General features: G+C 43.4%; 2 protein-coding genes across 2 annotated transcripts in view; one reads left to right on the plus strand and one right to left on the minus strand.

The window, feature by feature from the left end:
• LOC311271614 (inactive serine protease 35-like) overlaps positions 1–26,889 on the plus strand; it is a gene marked incomplete at its 5' end in the record, with an annotated part of 68,339 nt that overhangs the window by 34,719 nt on the left and 6,731 nt on the right. The window lies entirely within an intron of this gene.
• On the minus strand, positions 856–8,084 carry LOC311271615 (terminal nucleotidyltransferase 5A-like). Its single transcript, XM_084377369.1, has 2 exons — positions 6,519–8,084; positions 856–4,831 (listed from the first exon to the last, which is right to left on the minus strand). Exons 1-2 carry the CDS (start codon positions 6,942–6,944, stop codon positions 4,016–4,018), a joined length of 1,242 nt encoding a protein of 413 aa, XP_084233495.1. The 5' UTR covers positions 6,945–8,084; the 3' UTR covers positions 856–4,015.

Genomic DNA, 26,889 nt, shown 5'->3' on the forward strand with positions numbered 1-26,889 from the left:
CCTTACAGTGGCTGAGAGGGGGGCCTATATTTAGCGTCCACTCTCTCCCTCTTAACAGGGGATAACATTGGCCCTGTGCTCCTCTCCATAGCTCATCTCTCTGCTTAGATTCATCAAGGAGTCCATGCAGGGCAGATACGGGGGGGAAAAGCTGTGCTCTAAACAGATGCGTGAGATATTAAATGTGCATACAGCTGCTGGTTAAAATATCAGTCAAGGGAATAAGGTAAAAGTTGAAGATTAAGAAGAGTGGAAACAAAGAGACAGTCAGAAGAAAGAAAAAATATCAAAGTCATGAACAACATGAAAGAGAGACTAGGAGAAATATTTTTCCCAGTGTCAGCAGGGAAAGTGACATCTGGAGGCCGAGGCCTCCAGGCATTAGAGAGATGCAGACCTGGAGCCAATCCACTCAGTCAGTTACAATGTGTCCCTGGAGCCCAAGGCTCTGCTGGTAGTACGGCCAGTGCGTATACATGAAATCTACCTGCTGTCGCAAATGCACCCAAAGCTAATGAGGTCTGGCAAACGGCGCGATGACGGTGGCTGACGTTCATCGTGACGTCTCTTGGGGGGGGGGGGGAAATCCTTCACGTTCAGCTGTCACTCGCTGGCAGCGGCGGCGGGACCTGCGGGGCACTTGCGGGCACCACGGGATGTTGACCCGATGAGGATTCCTACTGTCAGAGTCTGGGCACCAAATCTAAATGCCAGAGCCTGTTTACCTGAGATACCTTGGCCTCGATTCAGTGAGCTAAAATGTCCACAAAACATCTTACATATTTTTATTGTAGCTTGTAGTGTGTGTGATGAGTGACAAAAAAAATTAAACTGAACAAGTCTTGTGTCATGATCTTTTTTTTTTTTTTTGCGTTTAATTCTCAAGTCGGTCAACTTGAACAGAATCATCAGATCATTATTTTCATGTCCAAACAGGACAGCAGTTTAAAAACACATGAAGAACAGTGAAACAATCTCTTTGCAGCAACAGAAACCCAACAGAAACAGCTCTGAGCACACATACATATTATTGAACACAAGTTTAAATCTGCATCTCAGCGTAGCCACCGTGTCCACCCCCTCTCTCTCTCTTCATCAGCCAAAGTAAAACACAAATTCGCACACATCACAAAATAGACTCAACGACACAGCTTTTAAATCTGCCTGCTACATCAGCCGAACACAAACTGTACAAAAATAGAGATTGATAGAAAAATAGGAGATCTGACATGTTTGAGAGAATATGCTGAGTCTCGTGCACTCGTAAAGCTGAAAAAGTACACCTGTTATCACAGAAACCTCACTCGTGGCCAACCTTTCTTGTTGTCGTTCAAATAGTCATGTGGTTGTCTTTATCTGTACTTTTCTTTATTTTTTACTGTTGTTTGGTGCTTTTCCGTGCTAAGAGATACAAAATTTTGACAGCTGTGATCTGCTCGTGCAGCCCAGAATGACCTCACGCCCCACACTTTGACTCTTTTCCATAAAAGAGGAGATGAAATGTACATCGGCCAACATTTACTGAGCTTACATCATCTTTGAGGCTTTTCAGGCTTGAAGATATTCTCCTCTGCTGGCTCTCGACTCTACCAGCAGTACGCCTCAACTCAAAAGCTGCTCTGCTGCTACATCCATCCTCCACCCCTCTGACAAACACACAGTTTGTTACATCACTTTGTGATCTGCAGGTATTTGCAGACGGCTCTTGAGCGTTTGCTCTTAGACGTGAAAAGGAAACTTTTTTTTTTTTTTGCAGTGCATACAGCATATGAAAATGATTTTAAACCGTGTGAAATAATGTAAAAAAAAATTCGAAAAAAGACCATTTTATGTATTTGATAAGATGGGTATATAAGCGTATTCAAACATTCCAGTGTAATTTAAGTGTCCCTGTCTCAAAATGCATTTCAACCTCATTGCATATCTGCTTTATTTTCTGTTTAACATGTATTTGATTCTTTAAAAGGTTCCCTGTGGAGATTTTGACCACTGGTTTCTGACGAAGTATCCATACGGGCAGGGCGATTTATATCCTGCCATCAATTTTGTGTGATTCCACTGATTGACAGTTGGTGGCGGTAATCCACAAAGACATATTATGCTCATTTTCAGGTTCCTAATTTAATTTTCCGTTCTACTATAATAGGTTTACAAGCTTTAATGCTCAAAAAAACCCTCAGTTTTTCTCATACCGTCTAGTGCTGCAGCTCTGTATTCCCCCTCAGTCCGTTTTATCTCCCGTCTCTTTAAGCCGCTAGAGTAAATTACGCAAATGTGACCCCTCGACATAGTGTGATGTCACAAAGTCACGGATTTAAAGGCCGGACTACTCATTAACTCATCAGTAGTACCGCCTATCAGGTGCAGCGTTTTCTGTGGGATAGAGGAGCTTCTGTTGGTTCGGACTTTGACTTTTTTTAACTTCTTTTATGTGCACAAGAACCCATATAACACGTAAGGAAAAGAAACAAATGAAAAAGCTTAATAGGTCTCCTTTAAAACACAAGAAAGAAGCCCACAAGCAAACACGGATCATTTAAAAGAATGAAGGATCTACACAGTAATGTGAACTAAACGTTAATATAACTTTTGTTTGTTTTCAAGAAAACTCCACAGGGCACCTTTAAAACGGCTCGAGCTGTAATATTCAATTAAAAGCCATTTCAGTTTCACAAGAACACTTTAGGATGTAGCTTGAATGCATTTTGATAAAGGATGACATGTGATTCTAAATGAATTATGGGCCTCATGTTTACATATCCAAACAGATGTCATTTTGTAGTATTTCATCCTCCATTCACGGCTAGATTAACTCCGTTCTGTGAGAAATAGCTCTTTGGTAACAGGCTGTGCAATGGTCCACTTTATTTTGCAATCTAATAAAATGCAGATAAGAGCAGTCTACACTCTCTCATTTGCTCTTTTGCTGCCAAACATCTTTCTTTCTCTGTACATTTCTCAGAAAATGTCCATCTATTTAACTGTTATAAGCATTTTCGATCCAACCTCCCCCTCTCTGCACAGATGATGAGATTATGTTGTTACTTCCCCTATGGTAATCAGGATGTGTGCTTGTCCAGCAGGACTGCAGATAAGAGCAGAGTCTTCAACTAAACATTGTCAAACAAGAAGAAAGTTGGTCCAAAACCTCCCTCAGCATCCTGTCGGTAACCCCTCTGCTCCACAGTACATCCACGATCACCTCGAAAATGTCAATTAAACAGCTCGACAGTTCACTAACGACAAAGAATCACAAAAATATCTCTTTCCCTTTTAGGTTTCATCTAGGCACTTAAAATTATTCCTGTACAGAAATAAAGCATGCATTGTTTTGTTGATTCTTTTTTTTTTTTTTTTGTTCCTCAGAATTTGGATAAAGTTGAGTATCAAAGTAGATCTTTTGATTTGTAAACAAGTATCCAGTTCCTCATTTTGCATTGTCTGTTAAAAAGGAGTCCTGTGTACGAGCTCATGCACACACACAGTGCAAATGGCCAGAAGGTCGCAGCTGTTCAATATCTTCACGTGTGTCCTCCGTTACTCTCTGTGGCCGCATGTCTATTTTTGGTTTTTGAGTGACTATTATACATGTTCATCAGTCGAAAAGTGAGTCCCTGTGGGCTGCAACTCATAACAGACATAGAAATATCATCGTATCCTACTAGTTTGGTCCACCAAATCAATGTTGGCGCCGATGAGAGAACCCTTAAACTGATGGGTCAGCCTCTCATTGGCTTCCCTCCCTGTGTGCTCAGCTCCTCCTGCTGTGGCACCCTACCCCAGGGAAAAGCCTTCCTTTGGCCCATTGCCTTCCATCCAGCTTCCTTGTCCTCATTTCCCCCTCCTTCCTTTATTCTCTTCTTTTATCGCTTTGTTTAGTTTTGCCTCCTCGTTTTCCGTCTCTCATTTCCCTCAATTTACAATCTCGAGGAAGAGATAAAAAGATCATCATTCATCCGGTTTAAGGAGGTATGAGTTCCACCTGTTATGCCAAAGTGCATGAAAGCACAAAAGTTTAGTTACAGGGCAACCAGGTGGCGTACATGGGGTGGTGCGTAGGAGGAAGGTAATGCTGAGGAGGCGAGGGAGGACAGGGGTAGACAGGCTGAACCTGTGCTACGTAATAGTTGCTGAAGTTGCCGTCCGAGACGTAAGGAGCCGGCTGGTAGAAGCAGGTGACGTTGGCAGCGTTTGGGATGGCGTTCTGCTCAGCCAGGACCCGCAGCGCCAGCGAGGAGATGAGGCTGAGAGTCTGCCGCCTCTCGTGGCCCATCAGGCACACCGTGCTCTCCTGCACCACCTCGTACAGCGTGGCCAGATAGTCATACTTCCTGTCCTCCAGGTCCACAAAGTGGTTCTGCAGATACGACTCCAGCTTCCTCCTCTGCTCGCTCACGTCGGGGAAGTCTATGAAGAAGCGCGAGCACATGTAGCGCTGCAGCAGCTTCATCTCGCTGTCGGAAGCTGCGCGGAAACCACGCACCAGCAGGTGGCAGTACTTCAGCAAACCCCCGCCGCGGATCTCCTCGGGGCTCCTCGTGCAGATGAGGCGCCTGCGCAGGTGATCGAGGGCGGTGGGGAAATCGCCGTAGACGCTCTCCCCGAGGATTGTGGGGTGGAAGGTGGCGGCCATTGGGTGCTCTGAGCACTCGTAGAAGAGGAGGAGGGAGTCCAGGCGGATCTGGAAGGAGTCCACGCTGAACTCGAACTGCCGTCGGAGAGAGTCCACGAACTTCAGCTCCACGTTCTTGCCGCGGTTGTTGGAGAGGGAGATGAGACTCCAGCGGTCTGAGTCATTGCACACCTTCACCATCTTTTGCACGTAGGCCTCCTGAAGAATACACAATTGAAACATTAAGTGTCATCGCAGACTGAGAATGATTAAAGACGCTTGCTTGTCAGGTTCCTGCAAGTTTTAAAAAGGAGCAATATGTAGAATTTTAGTTTAAATTTTGATTGGTCAGTAACACGTCTCATGCGGTAAAAGAGAATAGAAATGTTCTGGTATCCCTGCCTGCTTTATCCAATCAGGACAGAGAACTCCATAAAGAGGCGGCCCTGTCTGCTCTTCAACTTGCAGAGAGGAGGATCCTCCTAACTACAGTAGCTAAAGGCAGCTACAGTTAGCAGCAGTTAGCGGTTACTCTGGTGATATGCTGCCCCCTAATTTGTTTGGAGGATGAATTTGACAGGTGATTCTTACATACTGCACCTTTAAGTCTGAAACGGCTGAAATATGAAGTTAATAAGTTGAAGACATAGTTGGAGTTAATAGTTGCATATAACCAGAGATCACACAAGCATATAGTTAACCACACTTAACCACCATAAAAACATTGGCTCCGACATAAAAAGAGTAATTCTACCTTTGGCTACATTTATTTAAAAAGGCGCACGATGTTGTTATGGAGAAGAAATTCAAAGTCAGAATTTTAATATTTTACAATGTTAATGAGGTAATAATACAAACTCGGAAATATTTATTTTATCCATAACTGAATAAACAAGCTGTTCTCAGAGGAAAATAAGGTCCACAGAACACTGTTTGAAGCTAGAAAGGTGGCAGGGTCCGCCACATGTAAACAAAAAATAAAACCGTATGAGATTGTGTTGTCCTTTAAGGTCAGCTTGTTTATCGAAAATCAAGAGTTTGTCTGTTTAGTTTGTTCAGGCATAAAGAAATAAAAATCAGTCAGTGAGGATCTTTCCCCTCTGATTAAAAATTATTCCCCAAAACTACATACTGCACCTTTAATTTAAACATACACTGCAACATAATTAGATAAATTAATGTGCCAAAGTCCAGAATTTAAGAAGAATGTGTGTCAGATTTTCTGTTTCCATCTCACAGAGGCCTGCTGCCTTCTCTCTGTCTAACAAACTCCTCCTCTCGTTTCCTCCTCCGACAGCAGTAATATAGTGTTAGCTGTAGCTCCAGTGCATCTTTTTTTTTTTAAATCTTACTGTTAAAAAAACATTACAGCTGCTTATCAGACACATACACTCATCACAGATCTTGTCCTACTGCTCGTCAGTGTCTGTTTGAGCAGGTTTCAACACACGCGCATTAATGCTATTTGCAGCAGATAAAAATCTGGATTTGGTCAGTTAGTCGTGATGTTTTGCTGATCACATCTGTTGGTGGGCCATTAGTAGGCTGGCTAGTCCTTGGTATCCAGGTAACTGAGGGCCGACTTATTAATGTGGATCCGTCTCCAATTGGATTAGACTGAATCCTCTTTGAATTGGAAAGCAACCTTTTTGAGTATTTGACGGCTTATATGTGCGCGCTGGTTGGGTCGGAACAGGGCAGCTCTCAATCTTGTTTTAGTAAAAAAAATCATTTGCATTTAATTTCAAGTGCGTGTGCAAAATAGAAAATGTGCGGGTAAGGTGCAGAATGCAGAAGTTCTGCAGTGTGCGGTGCGTAATGAAGCGTGAAAAAGACAAATGAGGTTGAAAAGTTTGAGACAAAGTGTAAATTCTGCTTCGCAGATAAGAATGATATAACATACTACCTTTAAGGTCACTGGTGTGATCTTTTCTTTGTTCACTCCCTCCGGCAAGAAGTCCAGAAGAGAGTCCAGGACTATATCTTTCACTATCTGAAACTCCATCTCTCCTTTCAGATCGGCACAGAATATCAAGTCCAGATCCTTCCAGCCCAGACCGCTGTCCTCGTGCAGGACGTAGCTGGCCGCGGAGCCGTTCAGTCGCACCTCCCGGACATGTATCCGCTTCTCCTCCATGCGGCTCCGGACCACCTTGACGATGTCCCGCGGCTTCACCTCCAGCGTGGGGAAACTCCAGCGGCCGTGGATGGGGATGGAGCCGGTGAGGATGGTGTCCAGCCGCTGCACTTGCTCCCAGTTGAGCACGCTCAGGCTGATGCTCTCCCCGTCCGAGCAGCCGTCAGCCGCGCCACACTCGACGCTCTCGTCCATGTTGAGAAGAGGTAGACAGAAGGAATGTAAACGAGAAAACTTTCCACTAACTCCTGCTGGAGTTGTGGCATAAGTGAGCTGCAACTTTCTGGAGAATTGAGCGCTCAGAGCTGGTGTCTATCATAACAGCGAGATGCTGGTCGACAGCGCGGCTCTACGCATGACGGAAAGAACTAGTTGGGCGGTGTTACGCTTGTCCTACTTCTTACATAAAGTCTGCCGTCCAGACAAATTCAATTCATGAGCTTTCCAGCCGTAAGGCTTAGTCACTGTCCAGCATCTGCTGCCCCGCTGCGCGCTCCGCTCCGGCGCTTTCCCCAAAACTTTGGAAAAGCGGACATCAATTGTTAAAAAAACAAACTCGAAACGATTCTTTCTCACAGTGTCAGCTTTTCATTACGTCCCGAAGGCTCAGTGACGCATCCATCGCATCCGACTTGAACGTTTCATCCACCGCAAAAAGTTTTACTTCTCTCCTCCTCGACGCACTTTTTACGCACAGAATATCGCGCGTCCCTGCCGCGTAACAGCAACTTTACGCATCGTTCAAAGACCGATACACTTCTCCACTGCACACCTACTTTCAGAAAGTGGTGTATGGCTGCTCTTTCTTCACATTTTGGACGTTTGTTGCTCGTTGATACTGCGTGATGCCACAGAGGTCCCGCTCCACAGCTGCTGGAGAAGTTGTGATCAGTGTGCTTCCCGTCTGCGAGCGGTTGGGGCGGGTCGGTTTGATTGACAGCCCACACCTACTAATAGCTGCCGCCGCTTCCTGTAGTAGCTGCGAGCCCGGACACTGAGGCGTGTCTGGAGAATGGGCGTAACGAGAGACGAGGAGGCAGACAGGACGCTGACCCCTAACCAAAACTCTCTCTTACTTTGTCGATTATTCGGAACTCGTTCACCTCTGAAAAACCCCCTAATGAACCAGCCACTCAGCACTCCATAGACCATTTCAGTGAGGATAAAGTCACCCAGGCATCTGTGCAGCTTATTTTAACAAGTAATCATTTCAAAATACTTGTAGTGATGGGACTTTTAGCTGGTAACTATGGTCAGACGATCACAAAGGCCTTTCCATCATTATTGAGTGTAAAATTACATATGCAGATCAGCTACAGTCTGTTATTAGTCACTCTGGATGACAGCATCATAAATGTAGACCGCTTTGCTCTTATATTACTGTTACACAGGAGTCTGATCATTCACAGGTGAGGCTGGTGGGTATGCACACACACCCAACGCCCTCTAGGGGTGGTTTCTCACCCATCATCACTTGGCCCTGCATGCATTTTAGGTCTGCTGCACCTCTTCAATGTACAGTTACTTTACAAACTTGACACAAATGTGCAGAAAGCTTCTGTAACGTGTGGCCACCCTGTATGCATGTCTAATGTATTATTAGCGAGCTGCTCAAAAAGATTTGTTTGCGATGAACAAGATTAGATGTCAGTCAGTATGTAGGCTATAGGCCACATAGCCTGTGCAGGTCGGTTGTCATGGAGAATCTATCAGTGCCGAGCTCTGCGCTTATATCTGCGTCACCACAGACGAGCCCATAAACCAGCTTACTGCAGATTACCCTCTATGTGCAGTGACACACACACATTCACACAGACGTGCACGGACGCAGAGACTCCTGCGTGCACACCGGCACCTCTGCATATACTGCTTCATGCATGGATCATAACAGAAATTGGGGAAGCGTATCGTAAAAAGTAATGTTTGTAATTAGACCTTATTTCAGCAATGCAAGAAGAAGCCACTGACAACTGTGACACACAGCATGTGTTCACACTCTGGAGGAGTAACTGAGCGAAACTTCCACATTTTATGTGCAGCATATTTTTATTGAATATGCTGCACGTTTGTTAGAATATAAACTGTAGCTGATAAGACACATGATAATTATTTTACATTTGTTTAATTTTTAAAGGTGCAATATGTGAACAAGTTAGTTTAAAATGTCTGAAAATTAAATAAAATCATCAACAGAATGTGAAGACACAGTTTTGATGTTGTGTCACAAACATCTTTGTACTGCGTTGCAGAGAAATCTGCTAAAGTTAGCATGCTAACCAGCTAGCCCAGGAGCCTGAAAGCCTCTTCCTCTCAGCTGTCCCAAGCTCCTGTGCTGACGGTGTATGCACCAACACACCCTGGTAGTCCAGCTAGCTGCACGGCTAACTGAGCTAACAAACTAACAGTCATGGATGTTTTAACAGAATACAGTTAGCAGCAGTTAGCAGTTATTCTGATGATATGCTGCCCCTATTTACTGGGGGTATGAGTTCAACGAGCAGCCGTAAGCAATTACCTTACATTGTGGGTTTTTTTCTCGGCTTCTTCCATATTGTATTTGTAAAGCATGTCAGGACACACTCTTGTGTGTTTGCATACTTGGCTAACAAAGCAGACTGATTCATGCACATGAGTCATAAAGGCGTACTGTATACATCACATGCATTCCGATGTATAAACTGTGTCATTTCACAGTATGGAATGAGGTTTTTAGGTCAAGTTTGCTGTAACTTATTTGTGGTCAATGACATTTGTATACTCAGTGAAGTGTGTGGGAGCTGTTTTCACTTCTTGCTTCTTTTCTCAGTCTCACTTGGGTTAACAGTGTCTGATAAATAAAGGCCACATTAAAGGAAAAGGAAAGTGACAGTAGATTTCAGCACAATGCCAAAACTGAAACTTTGTTCCAACTGAGCTACAGACCATATCCAGCTTAAAGACGGTGTAGCTGTTCAGGTTGAGACATGACAGCAGGTCAGTCACACTCAGTGCTTTCCCCATTCACCAACTGGCTCAATGTCAGGCTTAGTGCCGGAGATGCTTACCATGAAGCAGCTACTTACCTGACCTCTGACTCGTCAAGTGGATGACACCGGCTTGGTTTCCGACGTCTGACGACATCAGAGGATTGACGAGGGGATTTCAGACAGACCCCTTGTCAGGAGGCCAAATTTGGAAGCAATTTTGTGTGTGTGTATACGTGCAGCTTCACATGCATGTATTGTGTCTGTGTGTGTCTGTGTCAGGATGTGTACTGTAAAGCTAATGTTGGTGTGGTTACGTCCAAACTTTCTCTTTGTGTAATTAACATTGCTCAGTTCTGTGTGCATGTCAGCGTTTTGTAAATTATATGAGCAAAATGTGACGTTCACATCGTAAATGAGACCGAGAGCTTCATTCAAAAAGTCAGACAGACCGGGTCAACACATCCTTTCAACGACCCATCACCTGGTTCTGATCAGGTCCAAAGTATCTCTTTCCCCACCTTCATCCCATACACTCTTCCTTTTTATGCTCATCCTCGTCTCCAAACCCTTTTTCACTATTCCTATTCGTGGAGGTTCATTAAGAGATTACAGTGAGCCCGTTAGCCGGACGTGCCTCCACTGTCTTGTTTTTTCCCTTTCTGACCTCACCCCCTTAACACCTTTCTATTTTTACGCTTTCGTCTGGATCTCTGTTACCAGGGGAAGAAATCTCTCTTTGATTCCATGCTGACTGAACTATGTTCTACTTTGTCTATTGCAGAAAAAGTAGAAATAAGAAAACAGATTCAGCCATTGTTCAAATTGGTGGAGTTTAGGGGTGCTTCACTGCATTTTTGCGTATTAGCATATAGCTTTAGCATCGATTCAGATTGCATGAACAGTAAGAGAAACGAACAGCTGCTGTATGGAGAAAAAAAAAACCTGACCATCTTCACCAGGTTGCTATTGTCTTGTAGGCTAAACGAAGTGGCTAGCTAGCAGCAGCAGCACTTTTGGTTAGCTGGAGGCCTCAGTGTTTGCTGAGTTTCCTTCAAACCTAGTGGAAGCACAAATGCTTTAACGTTAGTACTGGATATCTGTCTTCTCTGAGTGCTGCACGTTAAGAAACGGCTGAAAGCTTTACCTTCTCTCTGGCTGAACTTAAAAATATTAAGCTTTCTACTTTGCTTTAATTTCCTCTTTATGCATGTAGCATATGCTAAAAGATTCTTGTTTCACAGCATTTTATTGTAAAGGAACTCTAATCCTTGAACTCATCGCTTTTGAACTCATCGCTTTTGTGGGAGCCCACAGCTCTTATCTATCCTGTGTATGAATGTCTTGTTTACTTATAAGAATCCGTTGGAGTAGGTCCACAGGGGGTTGTACAGTTAATTCTACTCCACACTCAACTTCCACTTAAATGCAAGTAATGATTCATCTGCAAGCAATTACAGACCTTCATGTTCCTGCTACTGTGCATGAAATTCACTTTCACAATGTCCAGCCCAGTGCCCTTTGACACATTTACACTAGATGTACAGTACTAATGGCACCGTGTCCAGGCAAAGAAGAACCTCAACAGTGTTTCCAATCAGTTTTAACCCTGACCTCAGCAAAAGACGTTAGTTGACCCCAATCAACCTTGAAGAACGCATTCAGTAGTGTAAGCCCCCACTAAACTCCTGCACAGCCACTAATGAGATTCGCTGACGTGCCCTGCGCTGTAAGCCATGCTGCAGCGCTCCTAGAAGGTGCTCCATGTTGGAGTATGTTAACGACAGACACGACCCGTCAGAGTATTGTGTTCAGAAGAAGACGGAAGAGTGAAATCGAGATGAAACGGTGGCTTTCACTTAGCGTTTCTCATCACAGTGTTAGGTTACAGGAACACACACTTTTGCACAAGTTTCCATCTAACTTGCGCAAGATGTCGTTTCCAAATTTATCTTTAATACCCACATAAAAGAATTGGCTGACCACACTTGAGCGTGCACAAAGGCTCAAAGATGTGTTTTGTTCAAGCCAAAATGCAGACGTCGATGTGAGAGCGCTGTTAGAGGAGCGTACAATAAAATGGTTTTACTCTTTAACTAGATAATCACATAGAGGATCTCTGTGAACTGAAGTGAACTCAGTACTTTAATGCAACTGCATACATTCTCACTACCCTTTTCCAAGTCAATACGTTATTCACTCTTTAAACAAACTCTTTTACCCTTCTCTGACCTGTTCTGAGGGCAGCAAACTGCTGTAGATAATAAACAGGAAGTGGATTGTTGTATCTGTGACTCAGCTTCCTGTTTGATACTGTGGTTGGAGATGTCAAGATCACTGTGGTATACTGTGTTGATCTCTGTACCGCCTAAATAAACACATGCAAACGTGAACATGCACAAACATGCATCGTGAGCAGACTCCTGGTGCCTCAGCTGTGACGAAAAATTGGTTTTAAAAGCAGTTTGTGATAAGAAATTGGTAAAAGAGTTCCAGATAACAACCATCAGTTTATCAGTCGGGCTGAGATACCGATAAGCCGGTCGTTTCCAGCCTGAGGGTCATTTCCCCGGCAAGTTGTTGCGAGTTAAATCTGAGGTTTTGAGATTATTCATAGTTAGAAAATTAGAATAAAACCAGAAGAACAATATGCCTTCAGCAGTCACACTCATTAATATTTTCAGGCCTTTCAAAACGAAATTGAAAACAAAATGGGTCATTGGTTGAACTTTTTGCAATATATGTGCAAACAGCATGCTCAAGGCTTGCAGCTAGACGCGGTTCCCCACAACAAAATCGCCAAGTTTTAGTAGGAAGTCAGCATCGGCCTGGTTCTCTGGATTATAGCAGAAATTAAGCTCAGTGGTTAACAGAGTTCATGATATTTACATGTTTTGTTCAGCCAGAAAATCCTGACATCTGATTTTTTAGGTGTAAATGCAACCACTACAAGTAAAAAGCCAAGTTTAGCGTATTGACAAACCACATTGCGGTTGTATGACTTCAACATCACCACCACAAAGCTTCTTGCTACGCTTTACTATACACACCTTTCTATAAATTGATCAATCTGAAAGTTATAGCTCCAGTGTATGAATGTGTGTGTGAATGGGTGAAAGTGACAAGTGTTGTAAAGCGCTTTCAGTAGACTGGAAAAGCACTATAGAAATGCAAGTCCATTTACCATTTACAGTTAGCTACCGCCTTTTTAAAGTCATGTTAAAAAGATGTTTGAGAATATTTGCCACTAAAGCATGACAACAGCTAACATGATTATATCCTTAAAGGATAAGTACCGTTTTTTACAACCTGGACCTTATTTCTGGCAAAACATATGGTCATTTACTCACCCAGATAACTTTGGTGTCATTCGGCGTCGTTCGGACGAAATTAGATCCAGTGTAGCGGCGATATATCCATATAATGGGAGAGACGGGGCAGCGACACACAGCCTCTATATAACGCATTATCTGCCATGAAACTAGTTAATTTCATCAATATTTTGTTATGAAATGCTAGCGCTATTAGCCTCTGAGTCCGGGCTCGTCTATTGTCAACATCCGGGGTCTGTAGGCTGATCTACTACCTCTGACCTGGAAGATGTCGTCTCTGAGCTGCGCGCGCACCCGCGACAGCGCGGCTTGTGTACCTGTAGCTGCTACTGCTAGTTTGACCCCGGATGTTGATAACGGACGAGCCCGGACTCAGAGGCTAATAGCGCTAGCATATCATGACAAAATATTGATGAAATGAACTAGTTTCGTGGCAGATAATGCGTTATATAGAGGCTGTGTGTCGCTGCCCCGTCTCTCCCATTATATGGATATATCGCCGCTACACTGGATCTAATTTCGTCCGAACGACGCCGAATGACACCAAAGTTATCTGGGTGAGTAAATGACCATATGTTTTGCCAGAAATAAGGTCCAGATTGTAAAAAACGGTACTTATCCTTTAAGGAGGGTCCTGCTTTACGGGGTCATGGGGGCCCAGCAGCTCATTGTGCCCTGGGGAGCCCTAGTGAGTTAACACAGCCATGGATACATCCAACCAGTGATAGGGAGGCAAAAAGGTTGTATTCATGTATATCCTGCCTTCTACTGAGACGCCTCATGAATCAAATGACTTGTAAAATGAGCATAGACTGTTTCATTTTAAAAATAACAAAGAAGAGATAAGTAACTTATTTCTGGTAGATTTACTCTCACCTTCCTCTTCATACATCATCCCTCCAGTTTCATGCGGAAACTGGAAAACCCCTGAAGAGTCTCAACAAACGTCACACTCACACACACACAGCACGAAGGTGCTACATCGCCATCTGCTGGACTTCAACTAACAGCCCCACGTTGCACCGAGCTGACCGACTCTGTTAAAGGCTCCTCTGACGACTCACTAGGTGGCGCTCTTTTCATGCTGCTGAAACAGCAGATCATGAGCTTTCCCCTCTCTTATTCTCACTTTCCCACACTGCAAGCCTGCACTTAAGCATGTCAGCGCATGTATTTGTACAGCTGTGTTGGGTAAACATGTCATCCAAGAGCCAAGTTAGATCATTGTACTCTTAATTGCCGTGTGTTATGATTCTGATATTAAAAGCTGAATGGGTCAAATGCTCTAATGAAACACATGCGGCTACGACAAAATCAATTTATTATATTTATCAGTCACTCAAAGCGCCTCCGTCTCTCTTCGCCTATCGCATGTGAGGAGGTTCTCGTCTGTTTAGAATAAAGCTGACATTGGAGATATCGTCTGCTGTGGGAAATCTCTGTGTCATTCAGGTTGCGTGACTCATTCGACCGCACAAACTCGATTAAACATATTTTATTCCTTTCTGAACTTTTTCTTTTTGTTGTTGTTGAGACCTGTGTCAGCGTTATTATGAAGCCAAGGCAACAGCTCACAACTTTGTCTGTTCCTCGTCTGTGAAACGAGATGACTCAAGCGACCTTGGCCGACGCTCAGTGTCAGCTTTGTTTTGACTCTGCAGAATGATTTACGGCATAAAAAAAACAATTCAAAAGTAGAGACTAATGTGCGTTTCCGTGCCCCTTAACCGATCGCTGACATCATCCCACCGCTCATCTGCCTGTGCACATGTAAACAGATGACACTTCCATGTGCGTCTGCATCTGCAACCTGTTAGGAAAAAGCATATTCTCCAGCGCCAGTCGTGCGGTATGCTGAAATGGCACAGAACATAAAAGCAACAACAAACACACATGTGCAGTCACACCCTTTTGGTGGCAGTAATCTATTTGCTCACAGGATCAACACATGACAGTTCACAGCCCGGATCGAGTTCAGGCTTGGTTTATATGGAGATGTGTTGGGCTCCGCAGGGACAAAGAGGATCTTAGCGGTATGATTTGGAAAGAGGTGGTGTGGCAGAGGCCCTGCGGGAGCTGCAGCTGCAGGTGATGTGGCAGTAATTTCGTGCCGTGGTCAGTTATTTGGCACATCAGTCTATCATGAAAGGTTTAGGGTGGAGCTCCACTCCTCTGCATCGTCTGTCTGGACGTCTGTTGGAGGACGACCTCAGCGAGCGGTGATTTAGGGGTGAGGTGTTCCCCACCGAGCAGAGCGGCGGTGGGCAATGGGAGGGAAGAGGAAAGTGAATGAGAGATGAAAAAGAGAAAACTGGTCTCTGGTGTATAATTGCGGTCTTGGATGAAGACACAGAGGGAGTAGAGTGAAGTGAAGAGCGGTGATGAGTTGGACATCGGGGACGTGTGCGGGAAGGACGAGGGGGGGATGGAAAGCATAAACAAAACATTAGGAGCGCAGAGGACGGATGATAAGGAGCCTGAAATAAAATTGCTAACTCAAGCCCTAAAGGACCACGTCACCGCCTCACATACAGCATCCATCCAAGCCTGATGTCACCCACAGCTTTCGGTGCTCTGCTTCCGTGGCCCACTTCTCACACCGGCCCATGCTTCCTCTTCACTTTGCTGTTTGAGGCTTTCTCTACCTTTTTTCTCTTCCTCCAGTGTCAGGTTCTTAGCTTCTGCCTGCACGTCCTCCCCTCGCTCATGCCTTTCATTTCATAAGGTCTTCACATGTGTTAACATCTAAGCGTCAGATTTTCTGAAAAATATATACATGGAGACCTTCAGTTCTGTTTAAAAGGGGTCCTAAGTTTTCTATCTGCTGCAAAATAAAAAAAAAAAGACCTGTTTTTAAGCTGTTTTTAATGTTAGCGTAAATTAAATACCTGCTGCACAAGTTCAGAGCACAGAGCCCCTCCCATTATTTGAGCTCTGGCCAGATGCTTATTAGCTTATCATGCTAGTTATGCTAACAGAGAGGTTCTTAATTAGTGTATCTCGAGCTAATCAACATTTTTCATCAGTTACTTTTGTGATTCGAGCGTTTCAAAGCACAAAGACTTTACAGAAAAAGCTGATGCTCGGTGACTCAAATGTAGCTAATTTTACATGAGAGGCACAAACGGGAGCTGATAGCATCGTTTCTGTTATCATGTAACTGTATCGTTGTAATTTGTACGCCTCAATTCATATGTTTCTTTTAAATTTTTGACATTGCCAAAGGACTATCAACAGCTCTCAGTGATCATTTGCACTTCATGGTTAACTCTCCAGCTATTTGTATCATTCCTGGACCGTTGGACTGGATACTTCGCTGTTGCTCATAAATAATTGCTGTGTGTTTATAATCAGAGCCTTTCCTGTTTGGAGCAGAGGGGAAAAAGGCACTTAAAGGTTGATTGTGGTCGCGGAGAAGTGTGTCCGTGTTTATTAGCATCTTTGCGTGTGTGGTGGTGGGAAATAAATGGCAAGCGCCGCACCAGATGGAATATCTTCTTCCATTAAAAATAATAGATGACTTCTCCATGTAGCCTGCCGAGCTTCGCTTTTTGTTCCAACAGCTGATTTGAATGCAACTCGGCGATCCAACCTGTTACATTAACCCAAATTTAACAAGCACACAATGAGTAGTCGGGCCATCGCACAGTATTAGGCTACAAAACAGTTAAAGCACATTAACCTGTAGGCGTTCTGGTTATTCTGGTGCAAATCCACATTTAAAAATTCAAAACGATTGAAAAGGTTGTGCCAGCTGGCCGACAGTGTTTGTTCATGGGAACGTGGAAAAGCCTCATACATTAAAAGCCAGATTGAGATCAACATCTGCATGTTATTTCACTTTGGCTACCGTTCAAGTATCTGTGTCAGCAGTGTAAAGAACGGGCTGTTTTGTTCTCTTTGTTGCTGTTTTATCTCACACTTTTATTTCTTTTTTCAATCAAGATTAGTACTGAAGTTTGCCTTTTCCTTTAATCAGTCCGGGCAGTTACTTGCCTTTCAATCACTTAGTGCAACTGTTTGTGCAGCAGTTAAACAAAGATACAAGATAATTAAACAAAGCGTGTAAACACAAGGAATTAACACAAAATAGAAATTTGTTTACAATTTGTTTTTTATGCAGATGATATTAAAAAGGTTTTATTCTTGCTAGTTTTGGCTAATGAAAGAGTAAACCTCGAACCAGAAAGCAAACATTTTACATCTTCGTTTACATTTTTATGCTATTTTTGATTGTATTTATAGTTTATAGTTGTATTATTTAAAGGTGCAGTATGTAATAAATGGCTACCTGTCAAATTCATACTCAAAACAAATAGGGAGCAGCATATCACAAAAGTAACCACTACCTGCTGCTAACAGTAGATGCCTTAGCTAGTTAGCTCAGTTAGCTGTGCAGCTAGCAGTTCAGACTGGGAGCTCAGGGACCAGGGGAGTGTTAGTGTTTACACTGGTAGCACAGGAGCTTTGAGCTGTGATGGGGCTAGCTGGTTAGCATGCTAATTTCAGTAGATGGTCTTGCAACACAGTACATAGACGAAACTTCGATCCATCCACATTCTGTTGATAATAATCGTTAATTTCTTAACGTTTTCAACTAAAACTCTTACATATTGGACCTTTAAACTGAAAAGAAAGACTTCAGGCGGGGGAAAAAAAACAGCTAAAAAAATGATCGTAGCCTTCTTAAAAAGGGTTTGGTTTGATTTCGACTCCAGAGGTTTTTCACTTGAAATATCTACAGTATCAGTTTCACATTTCCAGCCTCCAGATGTTCAGAAAATTAATGTATTATGAACTAAAGAGAAAGAGAGAACAAGGGGGAGCATGCAGTACAGCGGTCATACAAGGACAAAGAAATTGCAAATAAAAATCAAGTGGTCCCTGGCTGTAGCTCCACTTGTTTTTCATATTGTGCAACAAAGCTAACTATCATTCCCACACAGATGGATCCAGACAGAGACGATAAAAACATACAGTAGAGAGGAGGATGATTCAACCATATGTCATTATGTATTCAGTATGAAGCCTTTACCTTGCCAAAGCGTCTCCCACTATCTCACATGACCAGTGAAATCTCTGCTGCACCTCCTGCAACAATGGTATGAAGCCTCCTACTTAAACAAGCTGGAAGGCTGAAGCATTTGCCAAAAAGAAAGAAGTAAATCCATCCATCGATTTATTATTTTTTGCAAATGAGCTTGACCATGCAGACTTTTTTTTTTTTGCCAGCAGCCGAAAGGCAATAGATTCAACATGCAACATGCCGTGTGCTGGTAAACACAGCTCATAGTAACCACTAGACGAGCCAGTTCTTTATTAAAAAGCATGCATTGTTAATAGAAACATAAAAGAGACGCGTGCCGATGGTTTAAACATTTAAATTAAGTCTGCTCTGCAAAGTTTCCACAGCCGTAGGTTGAACCTGTCGGCCGCCAACGCTGTGTTTATCATAATTCTTTCGCTGGAGTCGAAACAGAAGCAAAGTGCTGTGTAAATACGAACGGGTGTGTGTTTCGATCCGAGAGCTTCGCCAGCTAGAGGGCGTCGCGTCTGAGGCGAGATTACCATGCAGCAGAAATTGCCCTTGAATTACACCGATGCGAGCTTCGAATACAGTAGATTATATGAGTTAGTGTCACTTTTCCATGTACTGAATCCTCGTAATCGTGCTCACAACACATTATTAAGCACCGCACCCTGAGACAATGTGCAGTTTAGGAGAGGTCTGTCTCCTGCAGACGTTCAAGAAAAGTATGTGTCCTGTGTCTAAAAAGTGAATCAGAAATAACTGGTTTTCATCCCAGATGAGTGTTTAAGGAAAGCGCCACAGACCTTTGTTTTTCCCTCAAGTACATAAGTACATATGCTATTAATATAATGCGCTGATTTCATTTTCCAACATGTCAAATAACGCCAAGACTCCAGCTGATGAGCTGAGAGTGAAATACGGATTCAATTAACTTTAACATTTTAAAGGGGCAGGAGTAATTGTTCATGACTGCAGTCCTCATTTATTACACTGCTGAGGGTTTAGTCACCTTCTCACAGCTTATCAAACATGCAGATAGATATTATTCAGCAAGGAGAGAGACAGGCATGCTCTACATAACACCTGTATGTGATTATTGAACGTATCATTCCAAAACAATGAGCAGTAACGTGCTCCTATAACCGTCTGAGACGGATGTCTAGTAGAGGTTGGAACCGGTCGGCAGGGGTTTGCTCCAGTTCAGCCACAGGAGCTTCAGCGAGGTCGATCACTGATACCGGGTGATAAGCTCTGGCTCACAGACGGCGTTCCAGTTCGTTCCAAAGTGTTGGATCGCAGTTAGGATCATGGTTTCATGCAGGAATGGGGCCTTCTCCCAACTCCTGCTGGTAACACACATTCATCTAAAATGTTTTAATATGCTGAATTAAGAGTTTTACCGTGCCTGGACTTGGCCGTGTGCACAAAGTGTCTGGTCAGTCTATGGTCACACGGTACTTACTGTGTACTTTTCGCACTGAAAATGTGTTCTTTTGCAAGTTAGTGATCCCCTAAAGGATTTTATCTTTTTGTTTACTCACTTAAGGTCGATCAGGTCAAAGCAAAGACAAGCTTTTGCACATGCATGTTAGTGAATGTCAGCCTCCTCCCTTTGCAACCGCTGGACAGCCCCCTTTATAGACACAGTGAGGAGGGTTGTGTGTGTTCTGACTTATGTCACTTTTGTCAACCCTCTACTACACAATATTCATTTTTTTTTCTTGGCTTTTTTTCCTGTGAAAGTCTGGAGAGTTTTACTTCTGGGAAATTGAACCATTGTGTCTGCAGCTGGTAGGAATTCAGTGGCATTTTCTCGCTGACATCACGGCTAAAACCTGTTTTTTCTCAGTGGGGACTAGTGAGTCCTGCCACGTTTCAATGTCCAGGTTCATCTGAGGATTACACGACTTCAGATCTGGCCAACTGGTAAACATATGTGGGTCAGTTTTTATGATGCGTAACTCTGACTGATAATAGCGCGTAAACAGAACAACGGCCTGAACAGGTGACCCATATCATGGGCGGAGAGTCTTTAAACAGAACTACAGACCACACACACTTAAAGAAAACACATACAGAGAGAAATGCACACACCAAACAAACAGCAGTATGGATGTCCAAGTCCCACAAACAGACACACAACATCTGTTTTGATTTGCAATCATAGAACAACATGATAACACGACAGTCAGAGCACACGTCAGCGTGTTTATCAGAACTTTGCTTATTATGGCGCAAAGACCTGAGAGCAGTAAATGACGGGGAGGCTACACAGATGTTTTCTGAATGCGATGCAATGGCATCACATGTTTGTATAGCTAGCATGTGTCTCACGCTGCTGATCAAAGTCAATGCAAAGCCAGTACAGCGGGTAGACAGAAAGGCAGCTGCAGCGTTCTTGAATATGTCAGAACTGAGCAGTTTTGACATCTACTGAAGTTAGCACGCTAACCAGCTAGCCCCAGCCTGTCCCGGTCCAAAACTCTTGTGCTAGTAAACACCAGCACTTCCATGTAGCTAGTCTGGACTGCTCGCTGCATGGCTAATTGAGCTAACTGGCTAGTGGCAGTTATAGTAGACAGGAGTTGGTGGTTTTTCTGGTGAAATGCTGCCCCCTGTTTGTTGTGAGTATGAATTTGACAGCCAGTTCCTTACATTTTCTGTTTGCTGCCTCCATGGACACGATGTTTCCCCCCTCCTTTAACACTCACCCCAGCCTTTTACCCTGACCCACCTGGGTTTGATGGCAAGCACAACAAACAAGACTCTTTCTGTCGCCTCAGAGGGAAAAAGGTTTTACCTAGAGAGGGACGGAAAGATCAAAGGGGTCACATATTGCGAACCGTGGAGAATGCAGCTCAACTCTGCATTTCTTCTCTGTTCGTAACAATACTCATTGTTCAAAACTTGCTATCTACGGACTGTATCTTTCCCAGTTCAGTCCACATCTGTTAGCTGAGAACTGCATTGGCCAAGAAAGCACACACCTATTCCTGCAGAACAACCCTTCCTGTGACCTGCAATATCAATCTTCCACTGAGACTACAGACAGCTGGAAAACACAGCGAGCTCAAATAGCCCGTAACATCGATGTTGTCTGTTCATTTCAGAGCTGTGGGTGATTTGTTTATCTCTCTCTCCTTGAAAAGACGTCCATAGAAGCATTTAAAAGCAGCTGTGGGGAAATATCCCCGATGTAAGTAATTAAGCCGTTCAAAATGTCAGATTTCTTCACGAGTTTCTGGAAAGCCGATATGTTGTCTGTGTTATTTCAGCCTAATGAACGCTTTCTTTTCATCCAGCACTTGTTGGACTGTCTTTACATCAGCCAACAAACCTCTTTACACTCCTCTTTACACTCGAGTGTAAACCTTCAGTCCATTTGATTGCTCATCACACACTGCCTTTAAGGTGACGCCCAGCTCAGCCTCTTTCAACTGACCAACGAAAGCAGGTATTTATCATGCCTCGAGTCTGTGGTTTTTCAAAATAAGAGTTCGCAGCTGTAATGGACGTATATTTTAGTCAGCACTGAGAATGGTGTCTGTTTTAAATGTCTGTGTTTATGAGCGCAATTGCATATAATTGAATGTGACTTCTGAGCTTCGAACGTATTTTTCTGTCTCAATGCAGGCACATAAAATCGTAAAAGGACACTTTTAAAGCCTGTGGGTCAACATTCATGTTGGAAGTGAGGTGTCATTGTGCATCCAGAGAGTTTCCTCTCGCTGTTCCTGCAGTCGCAGCAGCACGAGGCCGACGTCTGCTGCACCGATGAGTACGACAGTAGTGCATTAAGTCCAGGGGTGAAATGTTACTGAGTACTTTTAGTGAAGCACAGTACTTCAGTACAAATTCGAGGTGCTTGAGTGAGTCTTTTCAGCCGACTGCTCCTGCTAAATTTGTAATAAACCAGGTAACTCATATAGCCTACGTTGGCAATAATGTTTAAGTTTATGCACGGCATCTAATGCACCTACTTGAAAGTGCTATACCAGCTGAGCCTCCCTTTTAAGGATGGCGGCCTGTAACCTTGTGGTTGGCAGCGTATGCATTTTGGGAAGTGACTCTCCCCCTGTGTGAGAGAGGTATCAGCACATTGTTGCAGTCTCAGTGCACGCTATTATACTTCAGTCAGCCATAAAGACTGTCGATAAGCTCAGTCGACCTGGACTGTGAAGAACTAGTTACCAGCTACGAGCCAGGCTGAAGTAAATTACAAGCAAAATAAGTTTGGAGCGTCTCTGTGCAATTATGTTTTGTGTTTTTATTTTGCTTGCGGCACGAAGCATTAACAGGAATCCCTGCACCTGCAGGCGTTTATGACAATAACTACCCAGAACAGCCCAAACTCAGGTGGAGCACACCTGCTCCTCACGTCAGGAGGTCAGTAAACATTACCTACATTTCCAAGTCGGCGCCACTGATGGTATTAATATTCCTCCAACACCGATCATGCCTGATTTTGCTTTATTTCCCATGTTGAACATCTTAAATGTTTAAACGTCACATGAATTTACATCCTGCACACCCTTAAAAGGAAACAAAGAAGAAGTCAAACCTTCTCCATCACTCATCCATCAGAGTAGATTTGCAACGATGTTGTAATTGTGGTTCAACCAATGTTTTGGTGCATTCTGGGAAGCACTTAATACTGTGGTTTAATTAAACCTTTTAATACCTGTCAGCCTCTATGACTCTTAAGCAAACCCTCCTGGAATGTCCTGTGTGTATAAAAATTCACCCAACAACATGTGTGCACATGAGGATTTAACCAAACACACCCACACAGCTCTCAAGATATTTTTCTGATCGTTTCATCTCGCAAACCTTTTCTCCACAAACAAAACTTTGGAGAAGAGAGGACGTATTTCAACGGCAAGCTAAACCTCTGATTTACAACAAGTCACTATATTTACATAGTTTTGTTGATTTATTCTCGCAGCTGGAGACACCAGAGCATCCCGAGGACGCTTTATCAAAAATATCACAACCCCGACTCAGCGGGTCACACCGAGCCTGCATATTCTGATGAGACTTCACGGTGCTGAGGGGGGAAACTTTCCACTTAAGATGCAAAATCCCACTAAAACTAAGAATTAAGGTTGGACAGGAACCAGTAAAGCTCCATTACAAGACGCAGGGAGGTGAGGAGAGCCAAGACAAACCAGCTCCTCATCTCTTTCCCTGCTTTCTCCTCTCTCATATCTCTTTCTCTGCACCTGGCTTCACTGTGGATACTGCCAGCTGGAAGAAACATGAAGAAGTATGAAAAGACAGAGAGACGCACTTTAATAAAACTTAACAGAAAGAAAGTAGAGTGAAATAAAGGGCAGGACGGGACAGGGCAGATTAGTAACTGAAGGATGAGGAGACGGGGGGAAAGGACAGCAAATCCTAGATGCGTGAGAAGACAGGAATGAGCAGGCAACAGTGAGTCATCTACCATCCCAGGGCAATAACTGTAGCTGTTATCACAAGTCCTCTATAGACTCGACCCAAGTTATTTTAAAAAAATCCACATTACATCACAGTATCAGCTTCTACCCCGTTGCACGCTTCCCATATTAGTTATTCAATTACCCAGGATAAGCATAGCATTTTTTAACTTTGAGCCGACTGAATTTAATTTGGATGCAGGCCTTTAAATATAACCACAGATCACTTTCAAATAACAACACAGATAAGCCTTGTTTAAAGGGACAGTTCATCCCATAATCAATAATGCATAGTTTTCCTCTTACCTGTAGTGCTATTCATCCGTCAACATTGTTTTTCGCTCTACTTGTCAAGTTTTGGGGATATCGGCTATCAAAAATTGATACAATTCTGTGTTTATACAGTTGATCTGAGGCTATTCTACCTGGAAAAAGTTAGCTAAGCTTAGCTTATTTTAGCTTATCTAGGACTAGAAACAGTGCTGAACAGCTACCCTGGCTCCGTCTGAAGGTAACAAAATCCAGGATACAGTTAGCTTAGCTTAGTTTAGCTCATCTCAGTTTAGCTTATCTTTGCGCAATGACGGGAAAGAGGGATAAACAGCTAGCCTGGCTCTGTCTGAAGGTAACAAAATCCACCAACCAACATGTGGTTTTGTGTAAAGTGTAACCATGTTGCTGTTACTGGAATATGTCTCGGTTGGGACCTGTAACTTCCTGGAGGTGTGTCGTTACTGGTGGCTAATTGTTTACCCCTGTCACCAGTCTTCACCCTCAACTAAGCTAACCATCTCCTGACTGTAGCGAGTGTTCAATCAATCTTCTCATCCAACTCTCGTCAAGAAAGCAAATATGTATATTTTTCAAACTGTAGAACTATTAATTAAACATCAGACTGTTGAGCAACACCAGGAACGAGCCTGGAGTTCATGTAAATACTCCCTGATTACATTAATTAAGAAGTGAGTTGAAATTTATCTTGTTGCAATCCGTGGGACCAAAATCTTAATTTAATCATCTCACAGCACTAGATGTGATTTATGGACAGCACAACCATAATTGCGCCATAATTTCTGCTTTGCATGACAAACGCTGCTTCTTTTCACCGAAAAAAAACAAACATAATTTGCTTAGAGGTTGTTTTAATTTCCTTTTCATGCACACACATGCACAAACACACCGCCAAACAAGCTTTTCAGACTGCATGTATGCTTAAAAAAGGAGTCTTGTCTCAGAGGTTTTCCCCCTTCTGATGACTAAAAGTGTGTGTCACAGATCGCTAAGGGAGCATCTTGGCAGCAGCACATACACTGGATTTAGGGGAGAAGTCATCCTTGCATGGGAAAGGGATGCTTTCTTTGTTGAGAACTAGCCAGAGAAAACCCTGCCTGGGCCCAAAGGAGCAGCTGGGGGAAACACTGAGTCACAACCAGCACATACACAAAGTTCATCCTCTCCCACAGCATTCCCGACCCCATTGGTTGGACAGTTTTTTTATGAACAGCGGTGTCTAGACAGAGTTCAGCAGGGTCTGACCCAGACTGCTGCTGCTGTCCACACAGCCGGAGGAGAGAACATAAATGTTGGTGCTTCCTCAGCTTTCGAGGACATGACCACCACACGTGTGGGAAGACCTCCCCCCCTGGACCTCCTGGTTCACCAGACATATCAAAGAGTCAGTTCGAGTCCTGGCGGAAATTAATAATGAAAAGAAAGCACAAAAGGTGGAAGCGTAAAGAAAAAGATGCAGCGATGGATGTAGCCAACCACAAGACACGTCACTGTGAGGACAGTACAGAGCTTTATTGGGAATTATTTGTGCAGTTGCTAAGTATAGTCACAGAGGCCGTAAAGAAAATGAAGTGAAACCTTTAACAATAACAGAGAAGTTGTCTGGAAGTTATGGTTGGACCCACACTGCTACTCTGCCGGGAAACTGTACAAATACCACAGTTCAGAGGGGAATGATCTACTTTTTATTCCAATACATTCATCATTTAATGGCTGTGTGAAGATTATTCTTACTCATGTACGAAATCAAAGTCGAACCAACTGATCGAGTTTGAAATCATCAATCCTTTATTATGAAATTAGAGGTGATTCCTAAAACAATGGGCTCAGCTTTCGCCAGCATTGTGGTCAGTGGAGAGAAGTCAGTTATTGAGGGACGATGACGCTTTTAATTTTTAATGACAGTTGGAAAGTACCTGAAGCCGCACAGGGGAAGAGAAACAGAACAATGGTGTCAATGTTCCTGGCAGCTGCAAAGTTCTCCCACGTCCTCATTTCGGGCAAGCCGACCATATTTCCCTGCTTCTTCTGCCTACTTACTCCCAGCTGATCAAAAAAGGTCAATCCATCAGTGCAAACCGTTAAAGTGCGGACAGACGGAGATACAGCGGCCCTACGGGTCTGTTTTGAATGCACAGACTGGCAGATGTTCAGAGATGCTGCCACTCAGGATAACGACATCAGTCTTGAGGAACATCTTCAGTTCATTTGTATCAGCAAATGTGTTGATGATGTGGAGATCACTCCCCAACCAGAAAGCCTGGACGGATGAAGAGGTGAGGGATCTTTCCAGAACCAGAAAAAGCTTGGTGAGGTGTCGAGGATGCATACAACACCGAAAGCAACACCAACAGCACTACATCTACAGCATCCACACTCCGGTGGTCCTGTTCATAAGTAAGAAACATGAATGAGTGAGTTCACACATCTGCTTATATTATCTGTACTCTCTCTTCATACTTCCTCTTGTCCATCTGTTGCTAAATGGTCAAATGGTCATTCCTCTCGTTGGATGCGCTCCAACACAAACATGTATTCAATCTTTTCATTAATTGCTGCTTCCTCTGTCTGGATATCTCCCGTAACAGCTTAGATACACATTCTCGTTCTTATTATTCCATTGTGCTCTTTCGTTGATGCTTTTGGACGGTCTTACCCAACAGACACACACACAAAAACAAAATATGTGTATGTAAAAGTAGGAAAAATATGGAGATTATATACTAGGTTCTTTTAAAACATATATGTGATCGAACATCGATACAAAGCAAACTGGTATTGTTATGTTTTGTCTTGGAAATCTATCATTTGCAGGTTGACCTCTCGACACGCCTTCAAACCTCTATTTTTACAGCTCTGGCTGAGGACCAGTTGTAATCAGCACACACACTGATTTGAGGGTAGACGTTGCTCAACCTCAGGGCTCGTCATTAAACCACAAATCATTCACATCTCTCTATGACAAATTGGAAAACCGCACCCTCAAGCTTCGTATCCGTCCTTTGACTGAAAACACCTTATTTAATTTTCGCAAGAACAAACATGATTTCTTCACTCTGGACGGATGTCTGGTGGCTTTTCATC

This window comes from Pagrus pagrus, assembly GCF_965226575.1.
Source record: "Pagrus pagrus genome assembly, chromosome: 16".
NCBI classification, from domain to species: Eukaryota; Metazoa; Chordata; class Actinopteri; order Spariformes; family Sparidae; genus Pagrus; species Pagrus pagrus.